The sequence below is a fragment of the Carassius gibelio genome, chromosome A16, assembly GCF_023724105.1.
Source record: "Carassius gibelio isolate Cgi1373 ecotype wild population from Czech Republic chromosome A16, carGib1.2-hapl.c, whole genome shotgun sequence".
NCBI lineage: Eukaryota > Metazoa > Chordata > Actinopteri > Cypriniformes > Cyprinidae > Carassius > Carassius gibelio.
The window spans coordinates 9,496,991-9,514,920 of NC_068386.1; the positions used below are offsets into that span (position 1 = coordinate 9,496,991).

The 17,930-nt window shown below is 46.5% G+C and overlaps 1 protein-coding gene across 1 annotated transcript; it reads right to left on the minus strand.

The window, feature by feature from the left end:
- Positions 1-12,563: 12,563 nt before the first annotated feature.
- On the minus strand, positions 12,564-17,577 carry LOC128030540 (uncharacterized). Its single transcript, XM_052618252.1, has 2 exons — positions 16,070-17,577; positions 12,564-12,800 (listed from the first exon to the last, which is right to left on the minus strand). The coding sequence occupies exons 1-2, from the start codon at positions 17,177-17,179 to the stop codon at positions 12,798-12,800; spliced, it is 1,113 nt and encodes a 370-aa protein (XP_052474212.1). The 5' UTR covers positions 17,180-17,577; the 3' UTR covers positions 12,564-12,797.
- Positions 17,578-17,930: the final 353 nt, after the last annotated feature.

A 17,930-nucleotide genomic window follows, 5' to 3' on the forward strand; every position in this document is an offset into this window, starting at 1 on the left:
TGGTTGGTTGGCTGGATCCGTGACAGTACCCCCTCCTCCACGGGCAGCTCCTGAAGCCCGATGATGGTGGCGACGAGGACGGCCTCTTCCTCTGGGTGCTGGGCGATCGGGGTGATTGGTGTGGAACTCTTGGAGTAAGGCAGGGTCTAGAACATCCTCATGTGGAATCCAGGACCTTTCTTCAGGACCGAAACCCTCCCAGTCAATGAGATATTCCAGTTGGCCTCCTCGTCGCCGTGAATCCAGGATGGTCCGTACGGTGTAGATGGGGTCTTCCTCCGGTTCGATTGGAGGAGGAGGTACCTCAGCCACATCAGACCCTGTGGGAGAAGGGAGAAGAGAAGGTCGGTGAGGTTTTAGAAGAGATACATGGAAGGTAGGGGTAATTCTGCAATTTGGAGGTAATTTTAGACGATAAGTGACAGGATTGATCTGCCTTAAAATAGTGAATGGCCCCATGTATCTGGGACTCAGCTTGCGGCAGGGCAGCCGGAGGCGTATATCCCTAGTAGAGAGCCAGACCTTCTGTCCAGGGAGGTATGTAGGTGTTACTGCTCTGTGAATGTCTGCCTGGATCTTGTGCCTCCTAACTGCCCCTTGCAGATGGACATGTGCTGAGTCCCAGACCCTCTCGCTCTCCTGAAACCAATAGTTGACTGCTGGGACCTCAGAGGGCTCTCCTGACCAGGGGAACAGAGGTGGCTGGAAGCCAAGCACGCATTGGAAAGGTGTTAGGCCTGTGGTGGACTGGCGGAGAGAGTTTTGAGCGTACTCGGCCCAGGGAAGATACCGGCTCCAAGTATGTTGGTGGCCATGGCAGTACGACCTTAGGAAGCGTCCGATCTCCTGAATCTTCCTTTCAGTCTGCCCATTCGATTGCGGATGGTAACCAGATGTTAGGTTAACTGATACACCTAAGAGACGGAAGAAGGCCTTCCAAACTCTGGAAATAAATTGAGGTCCTCGGTCCGAGATTATGTCTTCGGGTAGCCCATAGTTCCGGAATACCTGATTGAATAGGGCTTCAGCAGTCTCCATTGCTGATGGCAGACCCCTTAGTGGAATAAGGCGACAGGCCTTTGAGAAACGATCTACCACCACCAGAACACAAGTGTAGGAGTTAGAGTTGGGCAGATCCGAAATGAAATCCACTCCTAGGTGTGACCAGGGTCGGCGAGGGATAGGCAGTGGAAGTAACTTCCCCTCGGGAAGATGGTGTGGTACGCTGGAGATGGCACAGGTAGAACATCCTTGAACAAAGCGTTTGATATCTCTAGTCATGCCAGGCCACCAATATCTGTTGCGGATGAGCGAGAGGGTTCGTTGGCTCCCTGGGTGTCCTGACCCTAAGGAAGAGTGTACTGAGTTCATGAGGGACAGTCTTAGAGCTGATGGGACATAGGTCAGACCCTCGGGGACTCCCGGTGGAGCAGGTTCAGTAAGAGTAGCTTGGGCGATCTGATCATCTAGAGCCCAATGGATGGGACTGACGATGATGGCTGGAGGGAGAATGGATTCTGGTAGACAGGTGGGTTGGTCTGGGGCATGAATGCGGGAAAGGGCGTCGGCCCTTTGATTCTTTGTTCCTGGACGATACGTCACTGTGAATTTAAACCGGGTGAAGAATAATGCCCATCTGGCTTGACGAGGGTTTAGGCGTTTAGCTTCCCGGAGGTACTCTAGGTTGCGATGGTCAGTGATGACTTCAAACGGATGATTGGCTCCCTCCAGCCAGTGACGCCATTCCTCCAATGCTAGTTTGATGGCTAGCAGTTCTCGATTGCCAATATCATAATTCTGCTCCGCCGGGGATAACTTCTTGGAGAAGAAGGCGCACGGATGGAGCTTCGGTGGGACACCCACCCGTTGTGATAACACCGCTCCCACACCTGTCGTAGAGGCATCAACTTCAACAATGAAGGGTAACTCCGCGTTAGGGTGGATCAAAGTGGGAGCTGTAGTGAAGGCTAATTTTAGCTGGGAGAATGCCTGAGATGCTGCTGGAGACCATGATAGATGCTTGGGTGTCTTCCGTAGGAGGGAAGTGAGGGGAGCTGCTAAGGTACTAAAGTTACCGATGAAGCGGCGATAAAAATTCGCAAAACCCAAGAATCGTTGGAGTTCTTTGGTCGAAGTGGGAATGGGCCACTGCCGGACAGCTTCCACCTTCTTCAGATCCATTTGTATTCCCCTGGCATCAATGATGTAGCCCAAGAACTGAATAGAGGAGCGGTGAAACTCACATTTTTCGATTTTGAGGTACAGGTGATTATCCCTAAGTCTTTGGAGGACCTGTGCCACATGGAGACGATGATCGTCCTCGTTCTGCGAGTATATGAGGATGTCATCTATGTAAATGATCACAAACCGATGTAGGTAGTCCCGGAATACCTCATTCATGAAGGCCTGGAATACGGAGGGTGAATTGGCTAGTCCGTATGGCATGACCCTGTACTCATAGTGCCCTGAAGGTGTGATGAAGGCAGTCTTCCATTCATCCCCCCTCCGTATCCGGATGAGGTTGTACGCACTGCGCAGGTCTAGCTTGGTGAAAATGGACGCCCCTCTCAACATCTCGAGTGCCGCTGGTACCAGGGGAAGGGGATATTTGTACAGTACGGTCTGCTTGTTAAGGGCCCGGTAGTCAATGCATGGTCTTAGGCCTCCGTCTTTCTTGGCTACAAAGAAGAAACTGGAAGCGGCAGGTGATGTAGAAGGGCGGATGTAACCCTGACGAAGAGCCTCTTCTACATACTCTTCCATGGCCTTCTGTTCTGGGATGGATAGGGGATACACTCTTCCCTTAGGTAGGGTTGCACCTGGCAGCAGTTCAATAGCACAGTCCCATGGTCTGTGCGGGGGCAAACGGGTAGCGAGTTGCTTACTAAAAACATCGCGGAATGGGCTATACTCCTCTGGGACTGCTATATCATGCTGACCTAGGGGACTCTCGATGGTTGTGGCCTGGAGGAGTAACTGGGTTGATCTAGTAGGGGAAGAGGGTCTAGTAGGAAGTTTTAGACAACTTTCAAAGCAGGAGGCGCTCCAAGAGAGGATGTCGCCAGTGGTCCAGGAAAGGTGAGGGTTATGCTGCCTAAGCCAAGGGCGTCCCAGGATGATATCTGCTGTTGATCCATCCAGCACCAGCAAGGAGATCCTTTCATAATGGGTTACCCCAATGCGTAGGGTAAGGGATGGTGTACAGTGAGAAATAATACCTTTTCCGAGAGGTTTCCCCAGAATGGAGTGTACATTCATCTTCTGGCAAGGGATTTGTGGGATGTGGAACTGGCTGACGAGGTGTCTGGAAATGAAGTTTCCCGCGGAGCCCGAGTCAATGAGGGCCTTCGCTGAAAAGGAGTTGGGGCCAGAGATCACCGATACAGGAAAGTAGACTAATGATACAACTTCAGCCCTAGAGGTCAGGCTACTCACCGCTGGACGAGGTGGACGAACGGGGCATTCAGACCTGAGATGACCATCTGCTCCACAGTAAAGACACAGGTGTTGTTGCAGCCGTCTTTGACGTTCAGCAGGTGAGAGATGGAAGGAGTCAACTTGCATCGGTTCGATGGCTGATGCTGAAGGATATTGCACTGGGGAAGATAGGGCTACTGCGGTGGTGGTAGGTGAAGTAGGAGGCGCGGGCAATCCCAGATCACATGCTGCTAGCCTCTGGGCTACCCGGATAGAACGTTGGATCAGATTCTCCAAACCAAAGCTATCATCATAGATGGCGAGATGTAATCGGAGAGATGGGGATAGCCCCTGTCTATAAGCTGTGATGAGAGCAGCCTCATTCCATCCGCTCGCAGCTGCTAAGGTGCGGAACTTCACTGCATACTCCGCCGCCGAGGATCTTCCCTGCTTTAGGTGATATAATTGGTCATGTACAGAAAGGGAGTTTGCAGATTGATCAAATACCTCCTTAAAATGTGTTACGAAGGTTTCCAGGGAATGAGTTGCAGGCCCAGCTTGTTCCCAGATGGTTTTAGCCCACAGGAGAGCACGGCCAGAGAGCAGTGAGATAATAAATGCGATCTTGGCTCTATCTGTGGGGAAGCGCTGAGGTTGCATCTCAAACAATAAGGTGCACTGCAGTAAAAAGCCGCTGCAATTCTCCGCCGCGCCACTGAACGGCGCTGGTAGGGCCATAGGACCGGTCGGCAGTTCAGGTGAGGAAGCGGCGCCTGGAGGAAAGAGTGACTGCCGGAGCTGATTCACGAGTTCGGCAAATGGATCGATTTGTGACGTGGTCGGAGAACTGGGGTCCATATCTTCGTGAAATAATGGTCTGGTCTTCTGTCACACACCACTGAAGCACAGGAGACAAGATGAGGATTCACAGATTTTTAATGAAGAGAGAATACTCGATTGGGGAAACACCGCAGAGATGAACGGATGTGAAAGCCCAGTATCCGAGAGACTTATAAACTTCCACTAAGCAAGTCCTGGTGTACTTCAGGGCAGAGGAGAATGGTAGGCAACTGACCAACGGCAGAAGATGACGTCGATGAGGACGAAGAGGATCTGAGAACTGGAGATCAAGAGTCGGGTAAGTCTTTCACATACGCGATAGACGAGACCAGACGATTAGGAGTCTGTGAGTGCGGGTTTATATGCACGTCTTGATTGGGCAGCGGCAGGTGCAATGACTTAATACTCAGGTGAGGAGGAACGGGAAGGTTGAGCTGTAGGGTCTGACGCTGGTTGGTTGGCTGGATCCGTGACAATCTGGGACAATTTGCATTTTTGATGTCAGCAATTTACTGTATGTCATGCCAACAGTGCAAGTCAACAAATTAGACTTTTTTTTTTTAATCATGAAAATTAAAAACTTGCATGTGTTCTTTTAGCTTAGTGGAATACACTCTCACATAAAGATATATAACATAATCTGGCATCTCTACAATTTTACAATTTCTTTAAAAAACAAAGTTACATTTGTACTCAGACTAGTTTTATGATGTTGTTCTATGATCATCACAAATGTGCATAAACATTTTTAAATAATTCATTTTTCAATCATTCATAATTGTCAGAGACAAAGCAATACATAAATTTTATACACAACGCAAATAAAGTCCTAATAATTACCTAATTAATAACCTAGTAACAATACAAAAATGCAAATGTGTCACATTCAAAACAGTGCACCTCCACAGACACTCTCAGCTAGCCAATGATGAGGGACAGCTTTAAAGGTAATTGATTTTATCCGCGCCTAATTTTCCCTTCTCTTTCCTTGGAGCTTCATCAGCAGTCTGTCAATAGGCTTGCCGACCAAGCTTCATTCATTAGTGCCAAGGAAACGCCTCAATCATACCGCCATCACTCACACTTACACGTACACACACACACACACACACACACAGAGAGAGAGAGAGAGCAACTTTGCAGAAACCCTGCAGCAGAGTTCAAACACTCAGGAACACAGAAATGCTGTCATACACACATAATCACAAGATACAGGCTCATTAGAAGCTTTTGTACATACAGGCATGCTCACAGATATGGATGCACGTACTGTACACACCCAGCGCTGGAGAGTAAATCAGTGCTTGTAGCTAATCACTGGTTGATTAGCGTGGGTTAAGAGGGCTGCAATAAAGATGGGCAGTCTTGTCAACATGAGCCTGAGCCTAACTGTGTGTCACAAGACTATAGCAACTTTACACTAACCCGCAAAAACCCAATATTACTTTGGAGATTTGTACTATTCAGACAGAAAATTCTGATTAAGGTCACGTTTATTACAGTCACCCTAATTGAAATTTATTCATTCAAAAACTCTCTTTTGGGCCTGAAAAATGCAGCTGTGACTAAAAATAAACTGTATTAATTATATAATTTTACCTCAATTTCTCTACTTCAGTGATATAAAGCCACATCCTGGCAAGGGTCACAACCAAACACATACTATCTTTATCTATACAGTTCAGTTTTCTGCAAACACAAACCAAAAATTACCAGATTTGTAATTTTTATTTTATTTATAAATAAAGTGCAACCAAAATATTTTTGGTTGCACTTTATTTTACAGTACGTGCTAACATGTACTTATAGTGTACTTACAGTGTATTTATCTAAGAAAGTTCTGGTAAAACAAGGTAACTACATGGGGTAGGGTTAGGTTTAGGGGCAGGTTCAGGGTTAGTACCTAGTTACTACATAGTTATTGTGATTACTATAATAAGTACATAGTATGTACATGAGGAACAGGACTGTAAAATAAAGTGCTACCATATTTTTTGTCTTTGTAGTACTCTGTAAATACCATAGCATGTGAAATTTTAATTATTCAAACCATACTTTATATCAAAGTACCATGCCACTAATGTGTTTTTGGCCATCCACCATGGTAATACTACAGTATTCTTAAAATTCACTTTGAGTGTTTACTATGGTAACTATTCATACCTCTGCATATATCAAAGTGTCATGGTAGTACCATTCATTTTATCACAGTGATACCATGCATTTTTTCAGCATAAACCATTATTATACTGTCGTATGCTTTACATTGTCAATTAGCATAATTATTCAGTACTGATGTACATCTCAGTATCATGGTTGTATTATCTGATGCCAACATTGTCTCTTGGTACCACTCCAGTTCATTTTTGTAAAGCATGACATTCCTAGCAGGAGTTACCTGTTCACTGCCATCTCTGGCACAGGAGGGGTTAATTCTATTTTGTCTGGGCATGTGTGTGTATGTGTTTCACCGAAGCAGTTTTTATGTGGCTGTGTGTCTATTTGTGTGTGTGTGTGTGTGTCCGTGTAGCGCCCTGCCTCTATGTGTATGTAAAGGAGAAATTTGCCTGTCCTTGCCTAAGTGAATGGCTTGGATTAAGCTGACAGCCCACCTTAGTGATGGCGAAATAATTGGTTGTTCAGCTCTGTCCTTGTCAGAGCACTGACAGTTCTGCAGATGTCCTGCGCGGTTCTCCAAAGGTTAGGCTCAGCTGGGGCTGCCGTTCATTAATCATTCTGCTCTGACAGTGCTCTGAGCAGCCCACAGCTGCCACCCCGTCCCCCTCAATTTCTGTCACCGCCTACCATCACAGCTACCGACCCCCCCACGCCAACCTTCTCAATGCACAGCCAGGCATGTGTACATTTAAACACACATTTGCATCCAATAAGATCATATACACAAATGCATTCGCCCTATGATGGTGATGTATGAACAGACAGGGTTAAAGGTGGTCGTGTGTCCTAAAGGTGTGATGTGAATTGGTACGTGGGCCACTGTTTTTTGATGGTGGGTATCTAGATCAACAATGTTACAGAATATACGACCATTTTAAGAGGTGTGTCCAGTGTACTTACTAAACTTTGTGCTAACAAACTGAAACTACGACTTTCGTCTGATGAATACTATACTTTCAAATTAGCAGGGCTGATATAAAATGTAATTTTGCTGTTAGATTTTTAGCAGGAGAAACAGATATCACGTTGTTTCACACAGCATACAGGCCCTTCATAACTAACAAATAACTAACTACCAAAACTAACCAAAATAACCATCTAGCATAACTAACTTTAACACAATAATTTTCTAAACAGAGTAGCTTTTCTGGAACCAACAAATGGTTAACGAATTAAATTAAACAACTCTACTAGCTAACTCTACTAGAAAATCTTTTCTAGATTTTTAGCTACAGTAGCACAACATTAGCAAATGCAATCAAAACAGTACCTTTACCAGAACCAAGCAACTTTTTTCCAACAAATAACTAAAACAAACATAGCAGTACTACTATCTTAATATCATTTTTATCTACTGTAACATGACATTAGAATAGCTAGTTTTCAAAATCTAACAAGCTCACATCTTTTTCAAGCAAATTATGTAGCATGACAAAAAATAATCATTATTCTTCAGACTCTTTCTGATTCATTTTAGTGAATTGTATTTTCAGCGGTTCAAAAAATTATTCACTGATTCCTTTGACTTGCTAGCCTGACTGTAAAGTTTAACTACTTAAAATCATGAACAGCTTGTACTGCAGCAGTCTACAGTTTAAGCTTTCTCAACATTGCAGCACCCAATACTCGATTCTCATTGGCAAGCTCAGCTCTACATTAACCATTGAGCATCATTATCCCAAAAACACATTAAACAGATCTTCTTTTAAGCAGTTCGTTTTCACCAACTCCTTTTCAATCCTGCTCCACTCAACAAGATCAGACACTATCCTTCTCCAGCCCCTAAATCTAACTTCTCTCCATCTCTTTTCCACCATTTTTCTTATTTTCCCTTTCCCAGCTGTGGCTCTGTCTTCTCAGGGGGCTAAGTGCTCATTCCTGTGTCTGTGTGCTGCTGTCGATTGGGCACTAAGTGCTGTGAAGACCCCAGATAAATCCTCAATTACAGCCTATCTGCTTCTTACAGCCACTGATTAACAGTCAGGCCCTGTGGCCGGCTCCCTCTCTTGCTCTCTCTCTCTCTGTTTCTCTGCCCCTTGGATACTGTACAGAACAAGCAGTAGATTTCCCCAGCGTCTGGTCAGTTCTCCTGGGACTCCCTAACACCAGATAGATGACCAGTGGACTCTGTGAGCCGACTGTGCTGAAGTGTGCAAGCAAGTAACAGATTCAAATGTAACATTTGTAGAGTCTGAAATCAATTCTAGAATAAAAAGAACCATGTGGGAGCAGTGAGGTGTGCCACAAAAGCAAAATAAATAAATAAATAAAATAAAAATTATTCTAACCCAATTTAAATAATTTCATGTTCTTTGTCATGTAATATGATTATTTATTACTAAGATTTACCTGTAAAAGGCAGTCGGAAATCAATTGGCCAACATATGCGCATAGCAAGCTTAGCTGACTATGCTGAATTTTAAAATGGGGGGAAAAAAAATACAGCTACAGGCATCAAAGGTTCATCAAAGAGTTTTGGAAACCACTGCCACATCAATAATATCTAAGTTTGCATGTTTAACGCCATGTATAATAGATGTTATTTGAATGTTGGAACTGAAGGTCAGATCAATACCCCTTAAAAAAAAAGATTATGAACAAAATATGAATGAAATGAATGCTTGAGCTCCTCAGGTTTTGGGCTTCTCAGAGTGAGATATTCACATTCCCTGGAGTGTCAGATCTTAGCATGATGGGACTGTGGTCGTATGTCTGAAAAGATATTAGTGATCATGTTATTTCAGTGTGGTTAAGGCTTACCGACCTCTAAAATCACGTCTAGAGATCCGCTCATCTGACCTGCAAGAACTTGATTGATGATGTTACAGACGCAAAAAGAAAAAAAAAAGTTCTGGTGAGAGGCTGATGCTATTGCACATTTTCCTTACTTGCTCCCATATCTGGGTGACTTTTGCACAATATCTACGGAATACAAACAGTGAAAATACCAATACATAAAACTTTGCAATAATCAAAAGAAATAAATACAGAGCTGGTATGAATAGAGGATCTTTTACATTCTGTTAAGGTAATGAATGCCTTTCTATATGGTTTCTGGTGCATCACTGATACGTATATCTGTCTAAGATTAAGTTCATATAGGGATGAAAACCATAGAGAAAGCTGAGTACATGTCTAAGACTTTTAAAGTTCAAGTGATTATCAATAAATAGCAGCTTACAGAGTGTGGAGTTTCATCTGTTGTGTGGCCAACAACAACCTGAGATATGTGCTTACATCAGCATGTGAGTAGATGAGTTTGTTGTGAGGGTGGGGGATGGAAGCAGTGACGACAAATTTTATGTTGGAGGAAACATCCCTTTTTCCCTGTTACTGTAGGTCCAAATGGTGAAAAAATAGAGGTAATGGTAAACAAATACCAAAACAAGAGTGGAAATGAAAGGCAGATAGATGCAGACCTGTTTCAAAAAATATTAATTTGATCAGATCAATTGCGAGACAATAAAACCAGAATGTATTGTTCACAAAAATGGTTTGTAATGGTGATATTCCAGTCTATTGGCACACAAACACACACTTTTACTGAATCCACCAGTCCAGTGAGCTCACAAACAGAGTCATGTGACTGATGTGGTCATGTGACAAAGTCCTCAGAGGAGCTCATCAGCCTGTATGTAGATATGTGGTGAGTGAGTGATTGCCAAGGGCTGAAAATTGGTGTAGCGAGCTTCACATGGGAATTGCAGAACACAAATACATATACATATGCAGGCAAGATTATGGTCCTGTGCAGAGCTGCCAAGCTGTATTTGCCGTTACCTGTCAAGTATTAATATATGGTCCTGGGTGCTCTTAAAGGAACAATATGCCCTGGCCTTCAGTGTATCTGAGGGGTCAGAGGCCACTGGAACACTATGCATAAGTCTTAATATGCGTGCAAATTAATATTGTTCATGCAAAGCACATTCTCCACAAGGTTATGGTTTTATATTTCAACTGAAATGTTTAGAAGATAGACTATAGTATTTACAGAAAGACAAATACATTAAAATAGTTATTGAAATGCTAGAATTATATATACAAACACATAAATCTATAAACAAATTAATCATTAATGAGGAATAATAATTCATTTTAATGTCCGTCTATCTATCATATTTGTAGTGTCTTTTTATCACTCTCAATCAACCTATCATATATACATGCAAACACATACAAAAATATTACTACACTTATGTATGTTTAGATTTGTGTGTCTGTATATATGCATGCATATAGATACAGTAAATCACCAACTATGCCTAATAACTCTGGATTTGGAGCTAAGTTATCAGGTTTTTAAAATAAAGCAATTTTTTCTATACATGTAAAAACATTTATTGAGCATTACATGAATGAATCCGTGGAGCAGCGTGATCTTGACCTTGAGTGAGATTGTTGAATCTTGAGAAAGGGTGAAAGGACATTTCACAGTATCACATTGCCTTTAAAACTGGAACACTTTGAACACTCTGCTTTATACAAGAGACTTTGCATGCAGCCTGAATAGTCTGATCCCAGACCTGCTGATGGTGTTTAGTCAGCTCAGCCATGTTCCCTTGGTATACTGGAGTGAGGGGGTGAGTTGTTACTCATCTTGGATTGCTCATTTATACCTCGGTGGTGTGATGAATAGCTGGCCACATGGAGAAGATCAACCAAGCCACCTCCAAGGTTACATTAACCTAGGCTCTCATCTTATGCTACCTGCCTCTAATTAGCAACCCAAAGAGACGCTGAGAACAAGAGATAGAGAAAAAGAAAGAGGGGGTTAGGAGGAGACCTGCTCAATGTTTCTGGGCTCTAAATCTGCATGGCAATTTTCGCCCGTCTCTCAATCTCCTTCTGATTACCTGCCCCCCCACCCTCAGCCCCCTCCACTAAAGGTGGTTTGTGTCGACGTGCGTCTCTTCTGTCACTGATCACTTCCTCTGGCCTGCCTGTGGGAGATTATACACACAACTGTGATTTATCAGAGGAAAGGATGGGATGGACTCCTCTCTTACTGTCTCTGGCTGTAGAATCTAATGGCTTTATGAGCTGGAGATGCTGAAACAGAGATAGAGGATGAGAAAGATAAAGAGAGAGAGAGAGAGAGAGAGAGAGAGAACATTCACACAGCATTTGTTAGTTATTTAGAAAGAGGAGAGATACAGTGAATCCAGCCAGAAGGTATATAGAATGAGTGAAGGAGAAAATTTAGCTTAATGATGGCCGTTAAGGAAGTGATCTAAATATTAGTGATTTTTACCCAAGCTTTTTTATCAATTCTCATTATTCTGAATCTGAACATACATATATAGAGACAGAGTAGGGACATTATTAGGACCTTATTAGCTTGGCCAGTAGTCTTTGCTGAAAGCTACAGCCGCTGACTTATTTTGATCAATCCACTGCCAAAGCGACCAAGCTGAAGTTTCTGCTTAGTCTTGGGGTTTTCATTTTATGCTACACATTCAAAATCATTGTGGAACCCTAAACTCTTTAAATATGATAATTTCCCAAAAATAAACTTGAAATGAAATGAAAGCAGGGAGTGCACATTGCTTTGCTCTGGTGTCACTAAAACCTGTCAGTTACGTCTCTGCCAAGACTAAGACAGAGGCATTACAGTGGCACTTCAACCCCTGAGGATAAAGACAGGAACTAGGGAAATGTGACAACCATAGCAGAGGCACCAGTTGCAGAGGCTGAGGGTGAGGAATCAAACTTGGCAGTGTATGGTATGGCAAAGAGTGTACATTGAGGAGATTTTTGTTTTTGGGAGGCAAACGGACTCACACGTACACGGCATGAGAATTAAAGCTTTAAAAGTAGTTCTATAATATATCAGCATGTATTGCAATGCAGCTACACTGTATTCCTGTATTTTACTGTCAATGCATTAAACATTGTGTATACCATTTTTGCAACACATAAAGTGGACCCTAAATGTATTTGGACATATTAGACATGCTTAAAATGTATGAAGTTCATTGCACTGGATAAACAACAATAAAATGAAACCAGAAGGAAAGAAGGAAGGAAGGAAAGGGTTCTAATTTAAAATGCAATTTATTCCTGTGATGGCAAAGCTGATTTTTCAATGTCACATGTTCCTTCTACCATTGTAATATTCTGATTTGATCTTTGTAGTGAGTTCGTGTGGCAAGGAAGAGGACAAAGGGGTCGGCTGGACTGCTGACGTATTTATTTAACCAAAACTAAACAAAGAACAAAGAAAATCACAAACACCCAAACGGGGACTCTTATTCTGACACTCCGTCAAACTTCCGGTTCACTCCTTCCGGTTCGGGTCAGCAGTCCGTCTCTCTCTCGCTTGCATCCGTTTCTCCCGGCGTTTTATACTCTCTCCACGCCAATTACTAGAACGAGAAACAGGTGATGATAATTTTTGCCCAAACCACTCACTTACCGCTCGTCTCCTGATTCTCTCTCCCGCTGCAGACTTCGCTAAACCACGCCCCCCCTGCCACATACCCCCCCCCCCCCCCATTTCTGGAGAGGAAGTCGGCCACCGCCATCTGAACACCCGGCCTGTGGATCACCTTGAACTTAAAAGGCTGAAGAGCTAGATACCAACGAGTGATCCGCGCGTTGGTATCCTTCATGCGGTGGAGCCACTGCAGCGGAGCGTGGTCCGAACAGAGGGTGAACTCCCGTCCCAGGAGATAATAGCGGAGGGTGAGGACGGCCCATCTGATGGCAAGGCACTCTTTCTCGATGGTGCTGTACTTAGCCTCTCTCTTCAAGAGCTTCCGGCTAATGTACAGCACCGGCCGTTCCTCCCCCTCTATCTCCTGGGACAGGACTGCCCCCAGCCCCCTGTCCGATGCGTCTGTCTGCAACAGAAAAGGGAGAGAAAAATCAGGAGAGTGTAACAGCGGCCCGCCACACAGAGCAGCCTTGACCTGAGTAAAGGCCTGCTGACACGGCTCCGTCCACTGGACCGTATCTGGTACCTCCTTTTTAGTAAGGTCAGTCAAAGGGCTGGTGAGGTCCGAATAATTAGGAATAAACCGTCTATAATATCCCGCCAGCCCCAAGAACTGTCTTACCTCCTTTTTGGTCTTGGGTCGTGGGCAGGTCGCAATAGCGGCAGTCTTATCAATTTGGGGACGCACCTGCCCATGCCCCAAGTGGAAGCCCAGATACCTTACTTCCACACGCCCAATCGCACACTTCTTTGGGTTGGCCGTGAGCCCCGCTCCCCTCAGCGACCTCAGGACAGCCCTCAGATGCTGCATATGCCGCTGCCAGTCATTACTAAATATAATAATATCATCTAGGTAGGCAGCAGCATATGCAGCATGGGGCCGTAGAATCCGATCCATGAGGCGCTGGAAGGTAGCTGGGGCCCCGAACAAGCCAAACGGAAGGGTAACAAATTGGTGTAATCCGAACGGCGTTGTGAAAGCTGTCTTTTCTCTGGACAATGGAGACAAGGGGATCTGCCAATAGCCCTTTGTTAAGTCCAATGTCGAATAAAAGCGAGCCGTGCCTAGCCGATCAAGCAACTCGTCAACCCGCGGCATTGGATACGCGTCGAATTTCGACACAGCATTCACCTTGCGGTAATCTACACAGAATCGGACTGAGCCGTCCGTTTTTGGAACTAAAACTATCGGGCTCGCCCAGTTACTATTAGATTCTTCTATTACCCCCATGTCAAGCATAGCGCCCAATTCAGCCTGAACTACTTGTTTCTTGTGCTCAGGTAAACGATACGGCCGGCTGCGAACTACCACGCCCGGCTCGGTCTCGATATGGTGCTGAATTAGGTTAGTACGGCCCGGCAGGGGCGAGAAGACGTCGGCAAACTCTGCTTGCAATTTCGTTACATCAGTGAGTTGGGACGGCGAGAGGTGGTCTCCACCTGGAGCCAGGGCGAGGGATTGGGGTTTGATATTCGCCTCTGGCCCGAGATCATCCTCTCCGCCAATCACCGTTGCCAACATCACTGATTCCGCCTCATTCCATTTTTTAAGGAGGTTGAGGTGGTATATCTGACTGGACCCGTTCCTATCGGACCGTATTACCTCATAATCGAGATCTCCGACCTGTCGTGCGACCTCAAACGGTCCCTGCCACTTAGCCATTAATTTGGAGCTCGACGTTGGGAGTAATACAAGTACTTTCTCTCCCGGTGCAAATTTGCGTAACCTAGTTCCCCTGTTATACAGCTGGCTCTGGCGGTCCTGGGCTTGTAACAAATTCTCCATGGATAGCCGCCCCAATGTGTGGAGTTTTGTTCTCAAGTACAGCACATACTGAATTTCGTTTTTGCCCTGAGACGGTCCCTCCTCCCAAGTTTCTCTCAGTACGTCGAGCACCCCCCGGGGCTGGCGTCCATAGAGAAGCTCGAAGGGGGAAAACCCCGTGGAGGCTTGTGGGACCTCTCGCACAGCAAATAACAAGGGCTCTAGCCACCTATCCCAATTTTTGGCGTCTTCGTGAACGAACTTACGAATCATGGATTTAAGTGTGCGATTAAATCGTTCGACCAGGCCGTCGGTTTGTGGGTGATAGACGCTAGTTCGAATCGATTTAATGCCCAACAATCCGTACAGTTCGCGTAGCGTACGTGACATAAACGCCGTGCCCTGATCGGTGAGGATTTCTTTTGGAACCCCCACCCGGGAGATAAGACGAAACAGGGCATCCGCAACACTTTTAGCGGAAATGTTGCGGAGGGCCACCGCTTCAGGATATCGTGTTGCATAATCAACTATGACTAATGCAAAGCGATGTCCTCGTGCCGATCGCTCTAATGGCCCGATGAGGTCCATGCCAATTCTCTCGAAGGGGACCTGCATTAAGGGAAGAGGGCGCAAAGGCGCTTTTGGGGCGGCCGGTGGGTTTACCAATTGACATTCCGGACAAGACGCGCACCACCTGCGCACGTTGTCATGAATGCCCGGCCAAAAGAAGCGGGCCATGAGGCGATTTAGTGTTGCGGCCTGTCCCAAATGGCCCGCCATAGGATTAGAATGAGCCGCCTGGAAAAGCATTTCCCGGCGGCTCTTTGGAATTAACAATTGGGTTGTATTCAATTTTGTCCGAGCGTCTTGGGTCACTCTATACAACCGGTCTTTTAAAATGGCAAAATACGGATAGGAGAGCGGGAGGGCAGGTTGGAGAGACTGGCCATCGATGGCGCGGACCTGTTGAAACGCATGTTTTAGTGTCTCATCCTGAGACTGCTCCAGAGGAAAGTCATCACGCTCGAGAGAATTAGTCTCCCGATTTCGTTCAGTTCCCCTGAAGCAGACCACAGCGACCCTGGCTCAGTTTCTCCCACCTGTACCCGCACGGCCTCCTTCCGTGCCTTATTTCCCCAAGAGGCATCCGCACATAACGACCCCAATAAAACCGTAAACGCAGGCCAATTCGTTCCCAAAATTACCGGATGCCGGAGGTGGGGACTAACCGCCACCTCTACACTATGCTTTTGTCCCCGGAAATGAATGCTAATTGGGACAACCGGATACTCCACCACATCCCCGTGTACACACCGCACCTTAACCACGCGGCTTGTATCCAATGCCCCCGGTTGAATCAGGCTTTGATGGATTGAGGTTTGGTTACATCCCGAATCCACCAAGGCCGGATATGTACCCCCCTTGATACTCACGGGTATTTGGTACTCGCCAGCCTGACCGGGGGTGACCTGTGGGACATCCGGGACCCGGATCATTGTCCCCACCTCCATCGCTGGACACCTGTCCACGAAATGCTCCGGGTCCCCGCAACGCCAACAGGCCAGCCCAGACCTACCCGCCGCCCCAGTGGCAGGGAGTGGATTGGAGAATTGGCGCGGAGAGAGTGGAGAAAAGGAAGCACTGTCCCCCCCAGCAGGCACAATCCCTGCCCCCCTGGGCGGGGCCCTTGGGCTCCCGAAGTGTCCATGGTCGAGCCCCCGGGGCGGGACACGAGGAGGGCCGGGTGGACGGGACCTAGGGAGAGGGACAGGGCGAGAGAGAGAGGGGGGAGAGAGAGAAGGAGAGAGAGAGTTAGCAGGTGGGGGTGCGCCGACCCCTGGGCACGCCACCATGTGGTCCTCCGCCAGATGGATGGCCGAGTCCAGCGACGTGGGGCGGTGGCACTGGACCCACTCGGCCGTCTTCTTGGGAAGCCGAGCGATGAACTGCTCCAGCACCACCAGGTCTACGACATGCTCCACGTCACTTCCCTCGGCCAGTAGCCACTTGCGGCAGGAGTCCCGGAGCTGTTGGGCCATCGCGAAGGGCCGGCCGGCCTCGCCCAAATCCAGGGACCGGAAGCGCTGGCGATGTTGCTCTGGCGACCGGCCGACCCGCTGGATAATGGCCCTCTTGAGGTCGTCGAAGACCAGGAGGTTCGCCACCGGAAGTTGTTGCGCGGCCACCTGGGCCTCACCGGAGAGCAGGGGTATTAGGCGTACCGGCCACTGCTCGCGGGGCCACCCGCAGGCCTCCGCCGACTTTTCGAAGAGCTCCAGGAAGGCCTCCGGATCGTCCTGGGCCCCCATCTTGTGGAGCGGCAGGTGCATGGGGGCGGCGGGCGGCCCGGCGGCCTCGGCGCGAACCTCCCGATCCATCCAGCTCCGGAACCTCTCGCGGTCCTCCTGCTGGGCCTGAACGATGGCCTGGAATCGTCTCTCCTGATCGGTCCTCAGGTCCAGCAGGGCCTGATGTTGTTCTTGGTGCAGGACCGCGAGGGAAGCGATGATATCCGCAAGCGGCGTGGAGGACGGGCTTTGCATGGCGGCGGCGGTCCTTCTTCCTTCCCGGGTTTCGGCACCAGTGTAGTGAGTTCGTGTGGCAAGGAAGAGGACAAAGGGGTCGGCTGGACTGCTGACGTATTTATTTAACCAAAACTAAACAAAGAACAAAGAAAATCACAAACACCCAAACGGGGACTCTTATTCTGACACTCCGTCAAACTTCCGGTTCACTCCTTCCGGTTCGGGTCAGCAGTCCGTCTCTCTCTCGCTTGCATCCGTTTCTCCCGGCGTTTTATACTCTCTCCACGCCAATTACTAGAACGAGAAACAGGTGATGATAATTTTTGCCCAAACCACTCACTTACCGCTCGTCTCCTGATTCTCTCTCCCGCTGCAGACTTCGCTAAACCACGCCCCCCCTGCCACAATCTTCAAGAAACATATTTTATTATTATTAATGCTGAAAACATTTGTGTTGCTTAATATTGTTGTGGTCACCATACATTTTTTATCCTCATACATTTTTTTATATAATTGATTTACACATGATTCACATGATTTTAAGTCATACAAAAATTAATTGGGACTGGAAATTCTACAGTGATTGGGGAAAATGGGTTCAAAAAGTGAAAGTCTGGCATGGTGTGTTTGCAGATGCCACTTGGTTCCATATTGTTTTATGTAATGCATTTCACAATCAGTGAAAAAGTATCCAAAAACTCCCTCTGTATAATAAGTAATTGGATATGAATAAAACTTTACTGTGCTGGAGCGTGCTGTCAGGTGGTCA